The sequence below is a fragment of the Perca flavescens genome, chromosome 5, assembly GCF_004354835.1.
Source record: "Perca flavescens isolate YP-PL-M2 chromosome 5, PFLA_1.0, whole genome shotgun sequence".
Classification (NCBI taxonomy): domain Eukaryota; kingdom Metazoa; phylum Chordata; class Actinopteri; order Perciformes; family Percidae; genus Perca; species Perca flavescens.
This window is the reverse complement of record NC_041335.1, coordinates 22,276,087-22,295,687: the sequence shown is the minus strand read 5'-3', so window position 1 is coordinate 22,295,687 and position 19,601 is coordinate 22,276,087. Positions and strand designations below refer to the sequence as shown.

Below are 19,601 nucleotides of genomic sequence, written 5' to 3'. Positions count from 1 at the left end.
TAGTTGCTGGTCTACTGCTGTCTCGATCGGTTAGCTTGTTTGTGTTATTGTGTGCCTTTGGTGAATCCGAACTTAATCTTAAGTGTTAGGCAACAGAAATAGCCTATGCTAGCTGCTAGTATAGGCTTTACCTAGGGTTTACCTACGTCCAAAAGCAACCGCCTCAGTATGTGCAGGCAGCCAGCCAGCCCAGGAGGGCCTATTTTATTGTGAAATTGTTATTTATTAATAAAAATCTATTGAATCTATTGGAACGCCACTATAACTTCCATATTGCCATATCTGATGACTGTTTTGAGTCGGGCCGAACAACACCCCATACAACGGCCATCTGGGCGGTCAGACACCATAGGATGGCATCACTCTGATTCCTGTGTGAAATTGGAAAATGTGATGGCACACTGTGTAATTAAGGTACATTTGCTGTGCAGCCAGCCAACTCTAAGGTATTGGGGTGCAGCACTGAATTACGGACTTCTGCCATTTTGTTTTTGTTGATTTATGCTCTCTGTCGTCCAAGTGGCCGGGCAGCAGACACCACACTGTGATTTTTTGCTCCATTACAGCTTTATAAGGAGTTGGCTAGAGACCGAGGGAACAGTAAAAAAGAAATACGACATAGAGCCTTGAGGACAAAGATAAAAGGTGAGAAAACAGATCCACAAACTAGCCTAGGATGACGTGTGACACTGACAGCAGGAAAAAGAGCTACATCTCACCATATCTGTCATGTTCATTTAAACACAGGCTGCACTCATGGTTTCATTGCCTAGTTTGCTCAGCTGCTGCCACTCTTTGTGGGTTTGAAATCCCTTGTGAGAAGAGTTAGAATATTAATGGGACATCTACTGACTCTAGAAGTTTAGCCAGGGTCAGTGACTGAGGAAGACTTAACCAGACTGACAGTTCCCAAGGATGATGAAAGCCATTTCTGTAATAGATTTAAGTCAAGGGATTGCTTAAGGGAATGTGCCTAAAACGGATCTGAAAAGAGCATGGGGGGTCAAGAGGAGGGTCAATTTTTTTAAAGGTTGACAGTTAAGTGGATTAGAACGATTTATTGGATGCTCAGAAAAAGAAGAAAAAATCCATACGGCCACAAAAGGACTGCAGTGGCAGAAGGGCGACTGTATCATCAGGGTAAATGAGAGCAGACATCAGAACAAGGGCTGTCTTCGGCCTTGTGATTTACAAAGAGTCAAGAATTGGACTTTGTCGGTTCCAGTGTCGCTGGATGTGAAAAATCGATTGTTTGACGGTTGTTTTACCTTGGTGGTCTGGGGCTAGTACATGGTGACAGATGTTTTGTATCTGTGTTGCAATGTTTTTTTACAGCTTCCCCTGCAGAGTACAAATCGATGACTCCAACTTTTTCAGTGTTATTCTTCACAAAACAGCTGCAGTATATCACCCAAGATGTCCAAAACAAGGGCTCCTTCATAAATATTTTAGAGTTTGACTCAACTTCAATTTACATACTGCACCTGATGATCGTAAACAAATAGTAGGAAGAGTAATATGTTCCAAACATTTCTTTATTTAATATCTCAGAACTCACCTGGATGTTCACTCTCTCGATGACACAGGAAATGACATGGAGCACCTGCATTTTAGTGTCGCACTCTGTCACCTGCTGCAACAACTGGAAGAGCAGCCCAAAGATAGACTCGAGGTACTAAACGAAGAAAAGAGAATTTAAGAGTTAGAAAAAGGGGTAAACGGAGAGGTGAAAATGTTAATTTATTCATTGATTATAGTGAAATGTTGATTCTACTCATTGCCGAATTAATATAATATATACACAGTTATTTCCACATTCTTGATAGATGTACTCACCGGGAGGAATTGCTCTGTCCGGAACTCAAAGTCATCAACAGGTGGTCATGAGTTAAGGATGAAATCAAACTTCTTAGCATAGGTATGCAAAGCAGTTCATCAGCACACATCAGCATTCTTTATTTGCTTTGGCATAGCTAAGGACTGATGAAAATGCTATGCCATCAGATGCAGTGAGGCGTAAATAGCAAATATAAGAATAGCATGATCAAATTACTTTTTCAAATTACGAAGTACGGGAAGGATATTGAGCTTTAGGGTTGTAGCTGTCTCAATCCGCACCTATGAGAAAAAAATATAAAAATACAGTTTTGAAAAGCATTTTATGAATCAGGCCTCTATCAGTGCATCTTAGCTAATCAAAGCTGCAAAAAGAGAAGACATACAGTGTTTGTAATGAACTAAAGTGAGGAAAAATAGAGAGCAAAGACAAACATGAACAGAAGAAGACTGCCACAGCTGCACATGCACCATATCAACCAAATATAAAAACTATAATTACATATTCCTTTAATGGCAGCCTCAGAAAGCCAACAACAACGAGTTATCACTATAGCAAAAGCTTTTAATAGCTGAACATTCTAGAAGTGTGCACCTGCAGCAAGTTAGCTAAATGCAGGCTGTCTATTGTTATAAAAAGGAAGGGGCCCCATCCACCCTTAAAGATTCTAGCAGTGTAATCTAGCCGTGTCAGAGAGATGGAGGTGGAAATGTCCACCAGAGAGAAATTGATCAGATGGAGGAGAGAAGATTAAAGAAGGTTAACGAGTAAAGAGAAAGGTGTGGGACTGAGAAGAGAGCTCCATTACAGCCGGTACTTGCTCTCAACAATTTTACAGCACATTGAAAGTAGAAAAGTCATCTGTGTGTGGATGTGTGTGTGTTTTTTTTTTTTACACAGACAAATGTTATCAATACTATCCAAATTATGAAAGGTCTTTGCAAGCTTTGTAATGTAATTACTTTATTTTTTCTTAATTTCCTAACACAGCTACGTACATTATTTCTTAGGACCTATACCCTCGTCTTTCCAAGGGGTGTTTAAGGGTTTTTTCTTAGTTTTTTTGCTTGCCACAAGACTCAATAAAAGAGTTTGAGAACTTTTTTTTTTTTTTTTTTTTTTTTTAGGTATTTAGTTACATGTTCATTTGAATAACTCACTGTAGATTAAGAGTTTTTATTGTCAAGATTACAGCAATCATATGTTAAAAATAGCAGGTTTGAGCAAAAAATAGTGGTCTGTATTCCTCTATGTGATGAACAAAGTACCTGGCAAGGACACCAGATCCGTTTGGTTAATATTCTACCCCAAAGAGTTGCCTATTCTGCTTTAAATAATACTGGCTGGAAAAATAAATCATATCAATTCTTGTTTTCTCTATGTGCACATTTTTCACATCCATTCAATATGGTAAACCCTAATTAATTTTGAAGACATCATACATTTTCAGGACGTCTCAATTGCAGTGGTTGGGAGTTTCTCTTTTCTGACTCTCAGCTTTTCAGACTTTTAATGCCAAACAATTAACTTCAAAGGTATGTCAGTTTCTGGAAGATACTTATTTTGCACCATGCTTATATTTACGCTTCAAACCAAAGCATACGTTTAGTAGTATCACACTTCACTAGCTGGTGAATTTTCACAATTTTGAAGTGGCCGATTTAAATAAGCAGCAATCTTTCAAAGAACCTCCCACAAAAACAACTTCCACATTTTTAGTGCACAACCTGTCACTGCTGCACAGGATGATAAAAGCAAAGTTACTGAACTCAGCTTTAAAATTCATGATGACATTTATACTTATTTGGACTAATTATGAATAGTATGTGTTTAAGAAGCACTGAAAAGCAAGCAGACTCTAAGGCTGCTGTGATACTATCCATCTAAAACACGCAATCACCATAATTTAACATGGATTTCTCAAAGGAGCGTACGTCATCAATATTAAACACTTGCAACAGCACTGATTTCCCTTGTAGTGACAATTATAAGACATTGACGTTTCCATGGAATACGGCATGAAATTGATTCATTAAAAAGAATTTCCATATGAAATGTTTAAAGGTCCCATGTCATGAAAATTTCACTTTATGAGTTTAACATTAATATGCATTCCCCCAGCCTGCCTATGGTCTCCCAGTGGCTAGAAATGGTGAAAGGTGTAAACTGAGCCCTGGGTATCCTGCTCTGCCTCTGAGAAAATGAAAGCTCAGATGGGCCGATCTGGGAATCTGGGAATCTTGCTCCTTATGAGGTCATAAGGAGCAAGATTACCTCCCCTTTCTCTGCTTTGCCCGCCCAGAGAATTTGAGCTGTAATTCTTCTTCTTCACCAAGGCTGAATTTCGGGAAAGAGACTTCAGATACAGTATTAAGGGACCACTAAGGTCTATATAAAAGCATCCAAAGAGTACCATGTCGTGGGACCTTTAAATCTGTGTAACTCTTTTATATTAAACATATAAAATGCTCTGTGTTTGGCAAGGTCACCTCAACAGTGGCTATATCTCAACAGTTTGATGTTTTACAGTTTTTTGTGAAATCACTGTTGAAGTTTAGTGTTCATTTCAGGATTTTTCTGCATTGATAATGGGTGTGTATTGCGTCATTTACAGTGGATGATGTCATCGCTAGAGCACAGAGCTTACTCATTAACATTTGGATATAATGGATAGTGTCCAGGGTATAATCTGTTAGTGTCCTTTATCTCACAGAAAGAGTCTTTGAATCAGAATTAAATCTGTTTTACTACTGTGAGTTGGTTCAGCTTTACAGATATCACACATAACGTTACACAGCTAATGAACAGTTCCACAGACATAACACAATGTGCATCTCACATCACATGTTCACTCACTATGACCACTACCACTGAGAATTATGTTGTATATAATTTGTCAAAAAAGCAAAGATCCTTATGCGCTCAAGTGAGATCTGGTGTTTTGCCTTTGACTATTGAAACAGGACAATATGTTAATGTAGAAGAGGAAAAACGGGCGCAAAGGCAGAGGGACCGCAGGGTTAGCTAACGTTAGCTGTTCCCAGACAACGGAGTTGGTTTTGCCTTTTTTTGCTCACCAAATGCTGCTGCCATCTTTACTCGTGCTGAGTTTTTAAATTCCAACGGATGATATGCACACGACTTGCCTCCCTGACTGATTTCAGGAGGGGCCGATGTGCGTGTGCCATTCAGAACACAAGAAAAAGTGTTCTTGCAAAACAGAACATGGCAAAATAATCGTTTTCTCGATTATACTATTTTGGTGATCTTTGGGAGCCGAAATCGAAATTCAATTAATTGCACAGCCCTAACACACACACACACACACACACACACACACACACACGTGTATGTATCAGAGCGTATCACACAGCGTGGCACAAACGATGTCTGATGCAAAGCACGAATGTTGTTGAACAAATAGTTGAAACCCTTATCTTGGTTTTGTGAAACAGGCCCCAGGTATGACAACTCAGAGATCACTTGGGTCAATCTGGGAGAACTGCATAACAATTACCCTGTAAAGCCTGACACATGATAAAATAACCAGAAAATTCTAATTTTTTGGAATTTATATGTTTATTAAACCTTATTACAAAATTCAAAAAAAAAATTTTTGCCATATGATTTTGTTTATGATATATTTTTTGTATCATGTTTGATACATTGGGCGTTTTGGGCAACGTTTTGCTCACAACAATGTTCATTTTAGGTAAAAAAAAATTGTTGTTTTTGGGACCTCAACTTCCATGCTTGTATGGGCTACACTTTCATCTGGATAGTCTTCCTCATCACTGCTATCTGAACTTCCATTATCATGCATAACCTTAGGAGTCCATTCCTCCTCCTCCTCATCATCTTCCCCTAACTGCTCCATGTCACTTGATTTGCCATGTACTATCATGCTAATGACAATTTTAATATACTTCTTCTTCCTCTAGTCTTTTTCACATCTAAAAATACACAAATTGGTCGATATAGCATAGCGATTATGTTATTGTTATTTTGAAAATACCCAAAATGTATTTTAAGATGGCATTTTAGTCATTAATTACATTAATTAAATCATCAAAATAGTGTGTGTTTGTATAGTGGTAGGCATTATGTAGATTACATTACAAAAATTGGACTTGAAAGTTCAGGGATAAAGAACCTTAAATCCCTGCAGTATCAAATTTGATACACACATTTTTAACACGATTTAACTATAATATAAATAATTAATTTTTACGTAATTATGCATTGTTTCAATAAAGAAGATATTTATTTAAAAAAATAGTAATAACATAAATGTTATTCTTACCATAACTATATGAAAATTAGCAACTTGTTCCCTGCCAAAAGTGTGTGGAGGATTTAATGACAGCAGCCATTTTGAAAAGGTAAAAAAAAATACCTTCCAATGCTTGTAGTGGATTGATACTCCACTAGAGGGCAGAATACATGTATCAGATTATATACAACAGGTGTTTAAGGAAATTATTGATCAACTTGATGAGATAGAGGTTTCAAAAACTTGCGTTGCAAATATGTTACAAATGGTTTTACAGGTTCTAGAAATGGGCGGGGCTTTACACGTCATATTCAGTGAACAGCTAACATCACATACTCCCATCCAGCTGTAAACCAGCAGAACTGTTTTGTAGCTACTTGAAATTTCCATCGTACAGTAGAGAGCGAGAGAGAAATAAAGCTATTTGATGATGGTTCCGCAGTGACTACATTCTGATTCCTCCTCCTCTGCATATTTATTGCAGCAGCTCGACAAGGAAGTAGGTTACTCTAGTATCAATTTTTGACCATTTTAAGACGAGGGGAGAACATTTCGCTTTGTTTGATTTCATTTAATGTAAAGATGGGCTTTGCTGTTGTCTTCACAACTCATTTTAAAATAGAGATTTGAGCTACGCAGTAGCAGCACTGAACTGCAGTCTGCGGAAGTTTACCACTGTGGTGCCGCGATGTGTGCCGAATGAATGACGCTTGCTTGCCACTGTTGTGCCACTGTTGTAACACCTACAACTTTCATACACTATGGCTATTATTCAACTTTTAAAAATATCATATTATTAGAACAATTATCACTTTTCCACATCTTACAACTTCACCTTCTTCTTACACATTTTAACCAGCAATCCAGTTTAGCTTTAGCATAGTTTTTACATTAGTGGTGTTATTCAACTTGTCAATGCAATTCATACTTATTCAAACCATTCTCACTTTTCCAACTATTCTCACAACATCAACTTCTTACGGATTGAAGCTATTAATCCAGTTTAGCTTTAGCAATTTAGCTATTCAGCATTCACACGCATTTTCTGCAGGAAATGCATTTTCTAGTTCAGTCTCAAAATGTCTTTGAGGGATACTAAAAAACAGCAGTTATAAACTGAATTTAAAAGGGATTAAAAGTTTACCTGAACCACCTCACTGAATCTAAACAGGCCAAAGAACAGCTTCAACTTGGCAACAACTCATTAAAAAGCAACACTAGGTCCCCAAAAAATGAAAGCTGCATACATCAGTTTGTAATTTACTGTGCTATTTCCAGCAAAAACTGCATGCATGTTAACTAACCAAAATGCAACCATAATTCAACCAGTGCTCCACTGGTGTAAACAAATGACAGTTATTACCTGGATGTTAGCCTGGATCAACAAAAATACTTTTCCAGGATAATTGCCTGCCTCCACTTCCGCTCTCGGTGTGTTGCCCTTCACTTCGGTAAACAACAACCTTCGAGCTAGCAAGCTACACACTGAAAATGGCGAAGTTTGAAAAATATATATGGATCATGCAATGAGGCAGGCCTGCTTGGTTCATTCGGAGAATGATTGTAAAGATTTCCCAGGAATATGTCTGCGGCATTTGCTATTTGGGACGTTTTGGGACCGACTGGTGGGGATTGCTGTGGACAAAGTAACACACGTTTAACCATGTATCCAGCTAATTTAAATAGCCCACGTTACTGTATTAAACTGTTAAACTTGTGTTATATTGTATGTGGGGGTTTTCTTTTGCGGTGCAAATGCAAAGCCATTGTCGCTGCGTCCGGAGCTTAGCGACCGCTAAGACCACCAAGACCGCACAAGACAATTGTGAGTGGTTTAAAGAAATGCAAACAACCCAGAGCATTTTTTCTCCTGTCCTGGAATGTATGTCTGGTGTAGCCAGATCTTACTTGGTGGAGATAGGTCTGGCAATGTGAGACTACCTGGATTTAATACAGATGGCATCGGCTAAAACAGTCCAGGAGTGGGTAAAGGTTAATTGTGGCCTAATAGACACCAACCGCAAAGACAAAAGAGAAAGCAATAAACAAGTATTATCTAGAAACTAGAAATAGAGCAGATAAACAACAATAATTTGCACAAATTGTAGCTACAGTTTATCACTAAAATCACTCGAATTAGAGCACCAAAATGTAGCTTTTCAAAGAGAAAGAAATGATTAATGCTTAGTGTTCTAGATTTCTCAGATAATTTAACCAAAAAATTATTCATTTCACACTGATTGGAAGAGTTACAGTGACAACAAATATTTATGTTTGGCATGGTGAAAAAAGCCTCCTGATGTAATTTGGGAATCTGAGACAAATTCTGATCTTAAGAAAAGTTGATTAAGATTCACTCCAACTCCAACCAATAGTTTGCGGTTCAAAACCGCTGTCAGTCAGGATAGTGCATTTAGTAACTAAAATCCAATCCCATCATGTTTTTATGAGCTCGCCTCTGAGGCATAAAATCCATATTCAGAATGCTTCAATGCCTTCCTGCAGTCGAGGTAAAGTGAGCAGAAATGGGACAAACTGTTGACTAAAACGTCACAACTTATTACCTACCACTGGGAATACAAATGGCCTAAAAACAGAAAAAGTTAGATTTGCCACCAAATTTAGTTTTAGCTTTTACTCTGTGATCTAATCTGAGTCAAAATCAGAAAAGAATGCAGCTGTTAGCGAGAGGAGAATGTATTGGGAGGAAATGAGGATAGAAAAACTGGCACAATACAGTAGAAGGCTGCAAGCAACTGGCATGTGATCAACGATTCAGCTCATGAATGTCATTCCCTTTTTCCACTCAAATTAGTGTGTATATGCTAGCAGGAAAACCTGCTAAAAATAGGCGATAGACTCCTTTCCAACTGCCAGTAGACGATGGTGTGCCGGAATTTTTTTTTTAACCTTTATTTATCCAGGTGAGTCGATTGAGAACGACTGGTAAGTAGTCTTTCCAGTCAAACAATAACATGTTTTAGATTAGGGAGATTCTGTTTAATACCATTGATGTTTAGGATAAATGTATGTAGCAGACTGATCTTTGTGCAAGGCATGGGGCTGGGGTGGTTACAAAAGCAGATAATACAGCAGAATGTAAAAATAATTAAAAACACTAAGCAGGCACAGAAAGTGTTGTTTAGTGTTCTCTCTTCCACCAAATAAGCACGTGCTTATTAATTAAGACCGTTCTTGTTTGAGAAAGGCAATTTTTAAGAAATCAAAAAGCACCACAACTTTTACACATTCACTGAGGTCATTCAGGAAAACCATTTAGCCCACGTGTTAAATGACAGTTTTGATAAAACTACAACTTTACTTAATCTACAGTTTTTACAAGTTTCTCTCGCCAATTATTCCTTTTAATAAAATACAGAAACTGAAATGTCAGAGATAAATATAACCGTATATCTTTCCATCTGAACAAGGACCGCAGAAAAGCAATATATTGACAACCAACTGGACTAAATGATAGAGAGACGTTTTCTCCATTAGCCATTTTAAAAAGTGAAGATGAATAATTCATTCTGCTCAAGAGGTTCTAATTGGCCCGGACAATATTGATCAAGAACCACAACATGATGGTTGAGCTGGTCAGTGATCTAACAGCAAGCCATTATTCCTCTTGTAAAACTTGAAATAAATTCCAATGTATGGAACTAGATCATACAAAACTGTGAGTCTTGAATCTAATGTTACATATTTAAACTATACATTTGGTTGGTTGGGTAGGTAGGACATATGTAAAACCAATGAAAACATTGATTTCTTTGAATTATCTCCATATCCATGTGGCTTCACTAGTGAAATGAAAACCTAATGATGAATATAAGCATTATTATGAATACAAAATAAAATAATACCCTGGGGGCCTATGTGACATTTAAGTTTAAGGACTTCAAAATGAGCCACTAAATGCTCAATGCATAGGGAGGTAATTGCTAAATTTATATAATGTTACATAAACAAGTATAATACCACTACAGCTGCATGCTTATGATTTTATTATAAAGCCCAAGTAATTAAATGAGAGATATGACCTGCCTCAGCTAATTGGTATCCATAGCAACAGGTGGCATCAGGCCCCATTGCAGTCTAAATGGCTGTGAAAACAAAATGAGGTGCTATAGACCTAACTATACTATTTAACATCATTAGTGTCACCATGTGTGCTTCTGTACCCTTAATGTAAACAAAGTACCCAAAACGAATGATGCATCATACACGTCCTAACTGGGGACATACAATTAACATTAGAGCGCTGCAAATGTTACTGAGTTTTTGCTTCCATCCATCACATTGATATTATCAGGGCTTGGTGTTTGCGTGGGCTCTGCCCTGCATGTCTTATTATCTTAATTACAATATAATCTTAATTACATTATCATCACATTCTATATGTATTGCAACTAAGAGGAATGCAAATAAACGTTTATGAAGTAAGAGAGGCAGTTAGACACAGAGAGATTGAACCCAGCTACTTATAACTGTTCGATCTATTGGTGAGATTATATTAAATTGTAAATGATGCTTGGATATTTCCACATTTTCATATAAATTCTGTTAAAAGAAAACACATTAATCAAGTGCATGGCTCATGAGGCAAGAAACCCAAGGATGGCGAAATGTAATTTGAATTGAGTATGACTATGGCATTATAATATCCACTTATCCATAAATAGGATCACACTGCAGTTTATCAAGGCCATGACTGAATAAAAATGTTAATGAGTAAATGAAAGCTTTAGCTTTTCAAACAATACTATTCACAGAAATTCCCTCTGTAAAAAGGGAATACAGAAGAAAATAGTATGTTGAGAAATTAGATGACCACACCTTCCCGCAATCACTGACCAACTAGGTTCTGCTTTGTTTGTAGAAAATTGGCAGCATAAAAGCTGTGGCTCTGTGCTGTTTAACTGAGAAATGTGTTTGTGTCGCTGACTGTGCACTTTCACTAAGGGCCCATTTCAGTCATTTCAAATTGAATGTTTTCTGGGGAAGCTGCCACTCCAGTCACAATAAGCAGTTTACAAAAACAACTTGGTGTCTTTAGCTGCCTTACCACCAAGTCGGGATCCTGCATGAGGCTCAGGATGACCTCGTAGAGTAAAGGTCGAAGGTCAGATTTGAACTTGACAGAGATCCACTGTCCTATTAGCCAGATGACTCGTCGGCGAATCAACTTGTATCTGGAGAGGAAAGAAGGGAGGGGAGAGGAGTTATTTGTGGTTTCAGAGAAATACTTCAACAAACTTCTTCTCTGCACTCTTCATCCATATCATAACTTAGAGAAATGAACTCTCTAATCGTATCTCCACAATGCAGCCACAGTACTTATGGATCCATTAAAAAAAACAACTTCAAATGATGAAATCTGCCATTGCTTATGGCTCATCCTGAAATTGCTTTGATGAGTTTTTTAAGTTGTTGGAGACTGCAGTATAATGTGTGCTCTGAGGGAGAGAGTCATATCACGGTCCTTTTATTTCACATATCCAACATCAAGACTATGTCTGGTGGCACACTGAACCAAACAACCAAAGTATGGGTTAAATTAAGAGTCCTCAGAGAGGTTAAGATAGATGCACTTTTACACAGGATAATGGAGACTGCGGCGGGATTTACACATAAAACTGAGAAGTGAGAAAAATAACTAGAAAGTGTGTTAAGAATGAGTGTTTGTGTATTTGTTTAACACTAGAACCGCCATAGCCCACGCCATTTAACGTTGTGATTAAAAAATGTAAATTATTCTGTCACTGTCTGCTATGTTCCCCTCCCACCCTGACTTTTCCTAAATACATATTGTGCACATTCCTTCAGTCACCACGAGAAGTGTTGATTAAAGTCAATATTCTTCTCCACAGCCAGATTTATGCCTTTGCGTGACACCCGAACAGCGCATTGAGAAAATGAACATGGGACATAGAAACTAATATTCACTCATGCACTTATTATCACACTTAAGTGTGAAATGTTAGAAATGACAGCGATACTAATCACATTTTGTGTCGGATTATAAATGCTTCTAAATTGTATTAAAATAGGTTGGTGTGGATGTGTGCAATTAGATGGCAGGTTGTTGCACTGCACACAGATATGGAGAGACAAATATAAATGCTGGTTGACTTATTATTTCGTAAGACAAAATGTGAAAGTAATCATTTGCACGGTGATTATATTAACCATTTTAGTTTACTTGCCAAAATAAAAATGCTGAAATTGATTACTTTAGCTATGTTCGAAACGGTTCCCTATCATGGAAATAGTGCACTATATAGTGCGTTCGCCATTTTGTAGTGGTGTTCGAATTCTCAGCAGTTAATTTCATTCATTATATAGTCCACTATAAAATACCCACAATGCACTGCTAACTTGAGTGTACATACGATGTACCCTACATTTTACCCCCGTATACCACAATGCAATGAGTCGTGTTTTCCCGGAGGAGAAGAAGAAGCAGAAGCAACCGCGAAAACTGAAAAGGAAAAATTGAGCGGCTTTCGTTTCTAAACAGTGGAAATGTAACATGCAACATATACTGTATACAATCTTTTACTTTCCTCCTGGGTGCTCGGTTTGTTTCAGGTACGTATTAGAAGTATTTTTGTTTCGGTTTGCTTTCATGATGCTGGTCACGCCTGCACTGTATAGTTCACTATTTAATAAACACTATAAAAGGAAAAGTGAGTGAGTGAATGAGGGAATGTTTCGAACACAGCTAATGTTTCAGCATTTGTTTTTAATGCCTTATAGGTTTTACGCTGCAGGGTTATAAGCTGCTTACAATTCAAAATCGCATCAAATAGAACTCCCTACCCATACACATCCGTGACTGTACTGACCTAGACAAATTCAAAACACTCAACATATCTCTTCAGATTAGCCTTCCACATACAATAGCCTTATTACGTACCGTTAGTTACTGGTTTTATTGTTTTAATATGCTTGTTTTATGTGTTGGTTTTAATGCCACATGTTTTTAAATGTGCTAATGTGCTAGTTTTAATGTAAAGTGTCTTTGAGTACCATGTAAAGCGCTATATAAATAAAAATTTATTATTATTATGATTAAAACATATGGTGTTTTTTCATAAAAAAGATTTTTTTGGCAGGAGTTGCTGACAGAAACCTGCATAACGTGTGTAGTGAACTGAATGACAGCAAAAATGACTATTATTGCATCGGGTGGCAGCGTGAAATATTTTTTTTTCTAAAAAAGGTAGATAGCAAAATGGCACATTTTACACTGCTAATAGTATAGCCTGTTTTGTGTGGGTTCAAGTTGTTAGATTCAATCCAGATTCAATTCAATAGTGTATTGCCATGGAACAAAGTTGCTAGGAATTGGTGCAGTGTGCTCATTACAAAACAAAAAATATTTATAGCAGGACAGTCAATACCCGTTAAAAACACATATAGACACAACCTCTGGTTTGGCGGTTATAGTACCCCTAAAAAGCCCAGCGGTTTTAGTGTTGAATGAATGCATGCCAGCAGAGCCTGAGGAACATGGTTAGCAGTTACAGAAAAACTAAATAAGGGAAATAACCTAGTTCAAAAACTAGAATGATCAAAAATCCACTCAGGTTGAGTAGTGTGTGATATGAATTAAAATGACCAGCGCTGCATGTCCCAAATGTGAGGCACTACATGTTGGAAACTGATGGTTTTTCAACAGTTGTATCGGGCAGGCAAGAAGTGTCCCTGTGCATCTGCCCTTGTTTGTATCCCGAGGACCGGCTTGACAGAAATAAGCAGATGGAGGGATGAAGGCACAGAGAGAAGGGAGGATAATAGAGAGGGGGCGAGGGAGGTGACACTCTTGTTGGCTTCTTGTGAAATATCCAAAGGGAGCCAGAGACCAGTCTGGGCAACCAGCCAGAAGATACTAACAGCAGCATGACTTAGGAGTTGGAGATGGAAAACAACACTGTGTGCATTAGACTGTGCGTGTGTAAAAAAATAAAGTTTGCGTATATAATTAGGCACAAAAGCTTGTATATGTGTTTTGTTTAGATAATCGGTATAACTGATTTCCAAATACATTTCAAAGAAGTCTTTGCCAAAAGTATTTTTGAAAAGTAAAACTTTTCAAAAATGTGATAGCCTGTAGATTACCGTCACTGACAACATTACGTTACATGCTATTTAGACTTCTCATCCTCTTAAGCACAATATGGCACTTAGACACTCCTGCATTAAAATACTAGAAGCAGTGGAGCCTGCAAGGAGAATAAACCACCATCCAATTACTTTAAAAGGAAAACAAAGGAAGCCAGTTGGGATTTTCTACAAGCTTTTACGGAGATAGACACATATGGGATGGTTCCAACATGATATAGCAGGTGAGGCAGTGCCAGTGGACAATGGCCCTGGCTACATTTCCAAAGCTCTCTAAATCCAGGTTCCAAACAGCTTGGCAACAAAATACTGACGCTCAGATAACAAGTCGGTGAAATTATTATTATTATTATAATTATATATATTATAGTTATATTTTATACATAGTGCAGTAAACAACCATTGGCAATTATGTTTGAGTTTTTATGCTTTAAGCATCAGCATTATTTCTGACATCATAATACATTTGCTGATTATTAATCATTCAATGAATCTGTTGAAATTATTAAAATATTAGTTGTTTTTTTTCCAACTCGTCATGCGTGTGTGCATGTCTGTTACTAAAAAATACAAAATATCTTCTTTAGCTGGGGAGGGTACAGCTGGGTGGTTGAGTTGGCAAAGTGAAACACAAAGGCAGGTTCATTTGTTCATCAGTCAAAGGTTAGACATGACTCATTCACGCTAAACCGGTTTCCTCCTCCATAACTTTGCACAGCTGTCAGCGACCCTGCTCATCCTTCTGGCAAACAAATGGGAAATCCATATGAACAACAATTTCTTTTTTTTTTTTTTTTTTTTTTTTTTTAAAACGGGTGACATGATTATTCAGACATTTAAAAACCAGTTTGAGATAATTAAAAATCAATGAAACGGTCGAAGTTAAGAAGATTATGCTTTAAAACGTTGCAGTGATGCCATCTCATAGGTTTCTGGTCCATAACTTTTATTACCTGTTTGTATATTGAAACAATAGGCTTTAATGTGGTTAGAGAGGTTTGTGACCATGATGTGATGCAATATGATAAATATGAAAATACGTATCATTGCATGCATGTATTTTGCATGACAAATCCCTTCTAATAAAACAAAAACGTTAAGGTTTGGTTTGACCTGCTTGCAGATGTACGTAACCTGTCTGTCAAATTTTTTATTCTTATCCAAAATAATGAAGAGGTACTTGACTTCGTTCACTGATTCAATTACTTCATTCCTGATCCGCACATCAAATAGCTTGTATAACAGTGTAAATGTGCAGTCCCCTCAAAATAACTCAACATACAGCCATTAATGTCTAAATCGCTGGCAACAAAAGTGAGTACACCCCTATGTTAAATTCCCATAGAGGCAGGCAGATTTTTATTTTTAAAGGCCAGTTATTTCATGGATCCTCATGCATCCTGAAAAAGTTCCCTTGGCCTTTGGAATTAAAATAGCCCTGCATCATTACATACCCTTCACCATACCTAGAGATTGGCATGGGGTACTTTCCATAAAATCATGTCTCAATGCAAATCAAACCAGCTATTAGGCTAACAGACATAAAACCATGCCAATCTCTAGGTATGGTGAAGGGTATGTGATGATGCGGGTCTATTTTAATGTGTGTTGAGTTATTTTGAGGGGACAAAACATTTACACTGTTATACAAGCTGTACACTTAATACTTTACATTGTAGCAAAGTGTAATTTCTTCAGTGTTGTCCCATTAAAAGATATAATGAAATATTTACTAAAATGTGAGGGGTGTACTCATTTTTGTGAGATACTGTACATCCTAGGGCTGCTCGATTATGGAAAAAATAATCACGATTATTTTGGTCAATATTGAAATCACAATTATTTAACACGATTACTCATTAACATTTGGATATAATGGATAGTGTCCAGGGTATAATCTGTTAATGTCCTTTATCTCACAGAAAGTGTCTTTGAATCAGAACTAAATCTGTTTTACTACTGTGAGTTGGTTCAGCTTTACAGATATCACACACAACGTTACACAGCTAATGAACAGTTCCACAGATATAACACAATGTGCATCTCACATCACATGTTCACTCACTATGACCACTACTACGCTCATTACGAAACATTGTGCCAAAATATCAACAATATGTCGCCGTCAGTGGGCTTATTTGCTAGCTAACCAGCACACAGACGGTACCTTAAAGTAACGTTACGTGAAAGAGGTGATTTAACGTCCCTGCTCATTTACATACAGTTTAACAACAAAACTAAATGCTGACGGAACATTACTATGTTTTTTCATGTTGTTTTTGAGCAGTATGCCTATGCACCCCCACTAAGCTGGAAAAAGTTTTAAACAGTAAGTGAATACAGTGACGGGGGAATACAACGTCTATAGACAGTGTACTACAGCGGGGGGGCAAAGGCAGAGGGACCGCAGGGTTAGCTAACGTTAGCTGTTCCCAGACAACTGAGTTGGTTTTGCCTTTTTTTGCTCACCAAACGCTGCTGCCATCTTTACTCGCGCTGAGTTTTTAAATTTCAACGGATGATATGCACACGACTTGCCTCCCTGACTGATTTCGGGAGGGGCCGATGTGCGCGTGCCATTCAGAACACAAGACAAAATAAGAGTGTTCTTGCAAAACAGAACATGGCAAAATAATTGTTTTTTCTCGCTTATACTATTTTGGTGATCGTTGGGAACCAAAATCAAAATTGAAATTAAATTAATTGCACAGCCCTAGGACATCCCGTATGAAGAATACATTTAGATTAGAGTATAAAGCTAACAAAAATCCTTCCACAGTGGCAAATACTACCACTACAGGAAAATTATAGCATCTATTGGTCATGCAGGAGAGGGACTGACTTTTCTAACAAAACTCCACACAAAAGGCCAAGCCACAAAAGGTGATGTCAAAATGCTTCATAGCTCTTCTATGTTGGCAGAGTCAGAGTAGAATGATGAAACACACTTTGTAACTGTATCTCACAAGCTCCTTCTGGCTATTCTGGGATGTCAATATGAGTGATATTAAGGGTGTGTGCGTGTGGCTGTGTTCAAGTAGGAGTGTTAGTATGTGTGCTCAAAAATGACTTCCTGTCATCTCTCTGCTCTCAGATATGATGACTCATCACAGGTATGACCACTCTTTCGGTTGAGGCACAGAAAGGAGGAAATGATTGACAGAGTCAAAACCTAAATGTTTGTGTGCCGTAAGTCTGCAAATATGACAACCTTTTTTTCTTCAAGGGAGCTTATTGGCAACCTGAGGCTCAACCGCTCAATGGCATTTTAAACCCCAACGTCTCCTTCCAGGCAACACTGCGACCGTTGACTTCAAGGCACCTAACCCCAACCATTGCCTAATCCTAGTGCCTTCCAGGCAGCGCTGCCTGGAAAGAGACGGAGGGGGCTTAAAACACTGATAAACGGCTCAGCCACAGGTGTAAGTTACATACAATAGTTTTCCTGAAAGATAAGGTTATTAATATTTAGACTGTTGCTGCTTCATATCGAGTGATACAGACAGACCTACACAGGGCTCAGACTTAAATCAGCGATACCTACAAGAGGCACTGTGACACTATCAGAGCCCAATACGGAAAAGATTACCAAACCTGCAAGCAAACCAGTAAACACATACACAGCTTGCACATGTACGGTAAGGGATAATACCAGACAAGTTTTATGTTTCAAGATTACAATGGACGACATGGAGGCTAAGAATCAGCTGACGTAAATCAGAGAAAGATTTTTCAGTTACTCATATACAGTAAGTAATTCTGATCTTGCTTTTAAACATTATAAAGATAGTTCTTGAGAGTAAGAATCTCTGTCATTAATCGATTATTGTGTGACGGCGCAAACCTTTAATTTTCTGTGGAATGTTTGGAACGCAAATATTCGCGTCAGCCTTGAAGTGATAGGTTGGAACACAGAAATATTCCGTATTTTCGTTTAGGCTAATTTGTAAAAAGCCCTAAGGCTGTTAATATTCAGCTAGAAAATACTTTATTACAGCTCTATGCAGAGCTAATGATAAAACAGTAAATTTGCCACCTGTGGTATAGGGCTGCACAACTGCTTGCAATTTTAAGTGTAATATCCAAATCGCAGGAGGGTGCAATATTTGTTAAAGGCAAAATATGTGTCAAATCATTGGGAATTAAGTATTGTGGTGCAGCAGAGAAGTCCCAGCCTACAAATCCCATCCTACAGATTAAATAAAACATCTTTGTTTTGTACAGATCTTTGCAAACATCACACTATAATCAATTACATTTTTTTAATTTTTTATATTTTTCAATGAAAATGAGAAAAATGATCATTCCCTCCAATACCACGAATCATATTGCAATCGCAATATCAGTCAAAATAATCGCAATTACATATTTTCCTCGTGCAGCCCTACCGTGGTAATATTGCCTGATTGTTGATAGACATAAGTGAGCAGTTGCAACCCAAGAATACCACAAAAAATGTCCAGACACATTGTAGGCTGAGAGGCAGGCAGCAGAAATCCTGCAGGTGTGGAAACAGGTGGGTGCAGACCTTAGTCCAAACCCCGGGGACTCAGGACAACATTAATTAAGGTGGTCTAATGCTACGGGTTTCTCCACAGAAACTGTACAAGTTTTGTTTAATAAAAAGTACCTTTCATGCTTAGCATATTGTTGTTAATGTTTAGTATTTTATTCTGTTCTGTCTGATGTAAATCAAGGTCCAAATAAGCAAGCTGTATTAAACCCTCCAACAGCTAATGCCCAGAGGGCTAAGGGAGGCAGGCAGTGCAGCATGATCTGGGAATACTATGGTAACAGCAACAAATGCGTGGTTTTGGCAGATGCCAATATAATTAATGTCCTTCTGCTTCTCGTGAGATATTGCCAAGTTGGGAAAACATTTTAACCATGTCGCTTCTCTTTGTTAGCTGCCTATACTATTTTTACATACGTTGACATTATTTTTGACTACGAAAAGAGATGACAATGTTATTTCATTTGTACTTTAAATGTTATTAAACACATAAAAAATATTGTTAAGAAAAAAATATTTTTGTGTGCCACACATTTGTGCTCGATGGTGTTTTAAGCCCCCAACGTCTCCTTCCAGGCAGCGCTGCGACCTTTGACTTCAAGGCACCTAACCCTAACCATTCCAGGCACTAGGATTAAAAGTACAGGCTTATCTGCTAATGTTAGCTACCGACCGTTACCTTGAAACCATCCAGCAAATAGACGGTAGCGTATGGTGATTTTAACGTCACTGCTCATTTTACACACAGTTTAAGAAAAAAAAAAAAAAAAAAAAAAAAACGCTGAGTGAACATTACTAGCTACGTTTTTCATGTTGGTTTTGAGCGGTATGCACACCCACTAACCTGG

At 37.8% G+C, this 19,601-nt stretch overlaps 1 protein-coding gene across 3 annotated transcripts in view; it reads right to left on the bottom strand.

Moving 5' to 3' along the window:
- ipo11 (importin 11) overlaps positions 1 to 19,601 on the bottom strand; it is a 146,384-nt gene that overhangs the window by 71,154 nt on the left and 55,629 nt on the right. For all 3 annotated transcript variants that reach the window (XM_028577849.1, XM_028577851.1, XM_028577850.1), the window contains 4 exons: positions 11,179 to 11,305; positions 2,085 to 2,118; positions 1,837 to 1,877; positions 1,559 to 1,675 (listed from right to left, as the gene is read on the bottom strand). In XM_028577849.1, the coding sequence (XP_028433650.1) occupies positions 1,559 to 1,675; positions 1,837 to 1,877; positions 2,085 to 2,118; positions 11,179 to 11,305 (319 nt within the window). The remainder of the gene's footprint in view (positions 1 to 1,558; positions 1,676 to 1,836; positions 1,878 to 2,084; positions 2,119 to 11,178; positions 11,306 to 19,601) is intronic.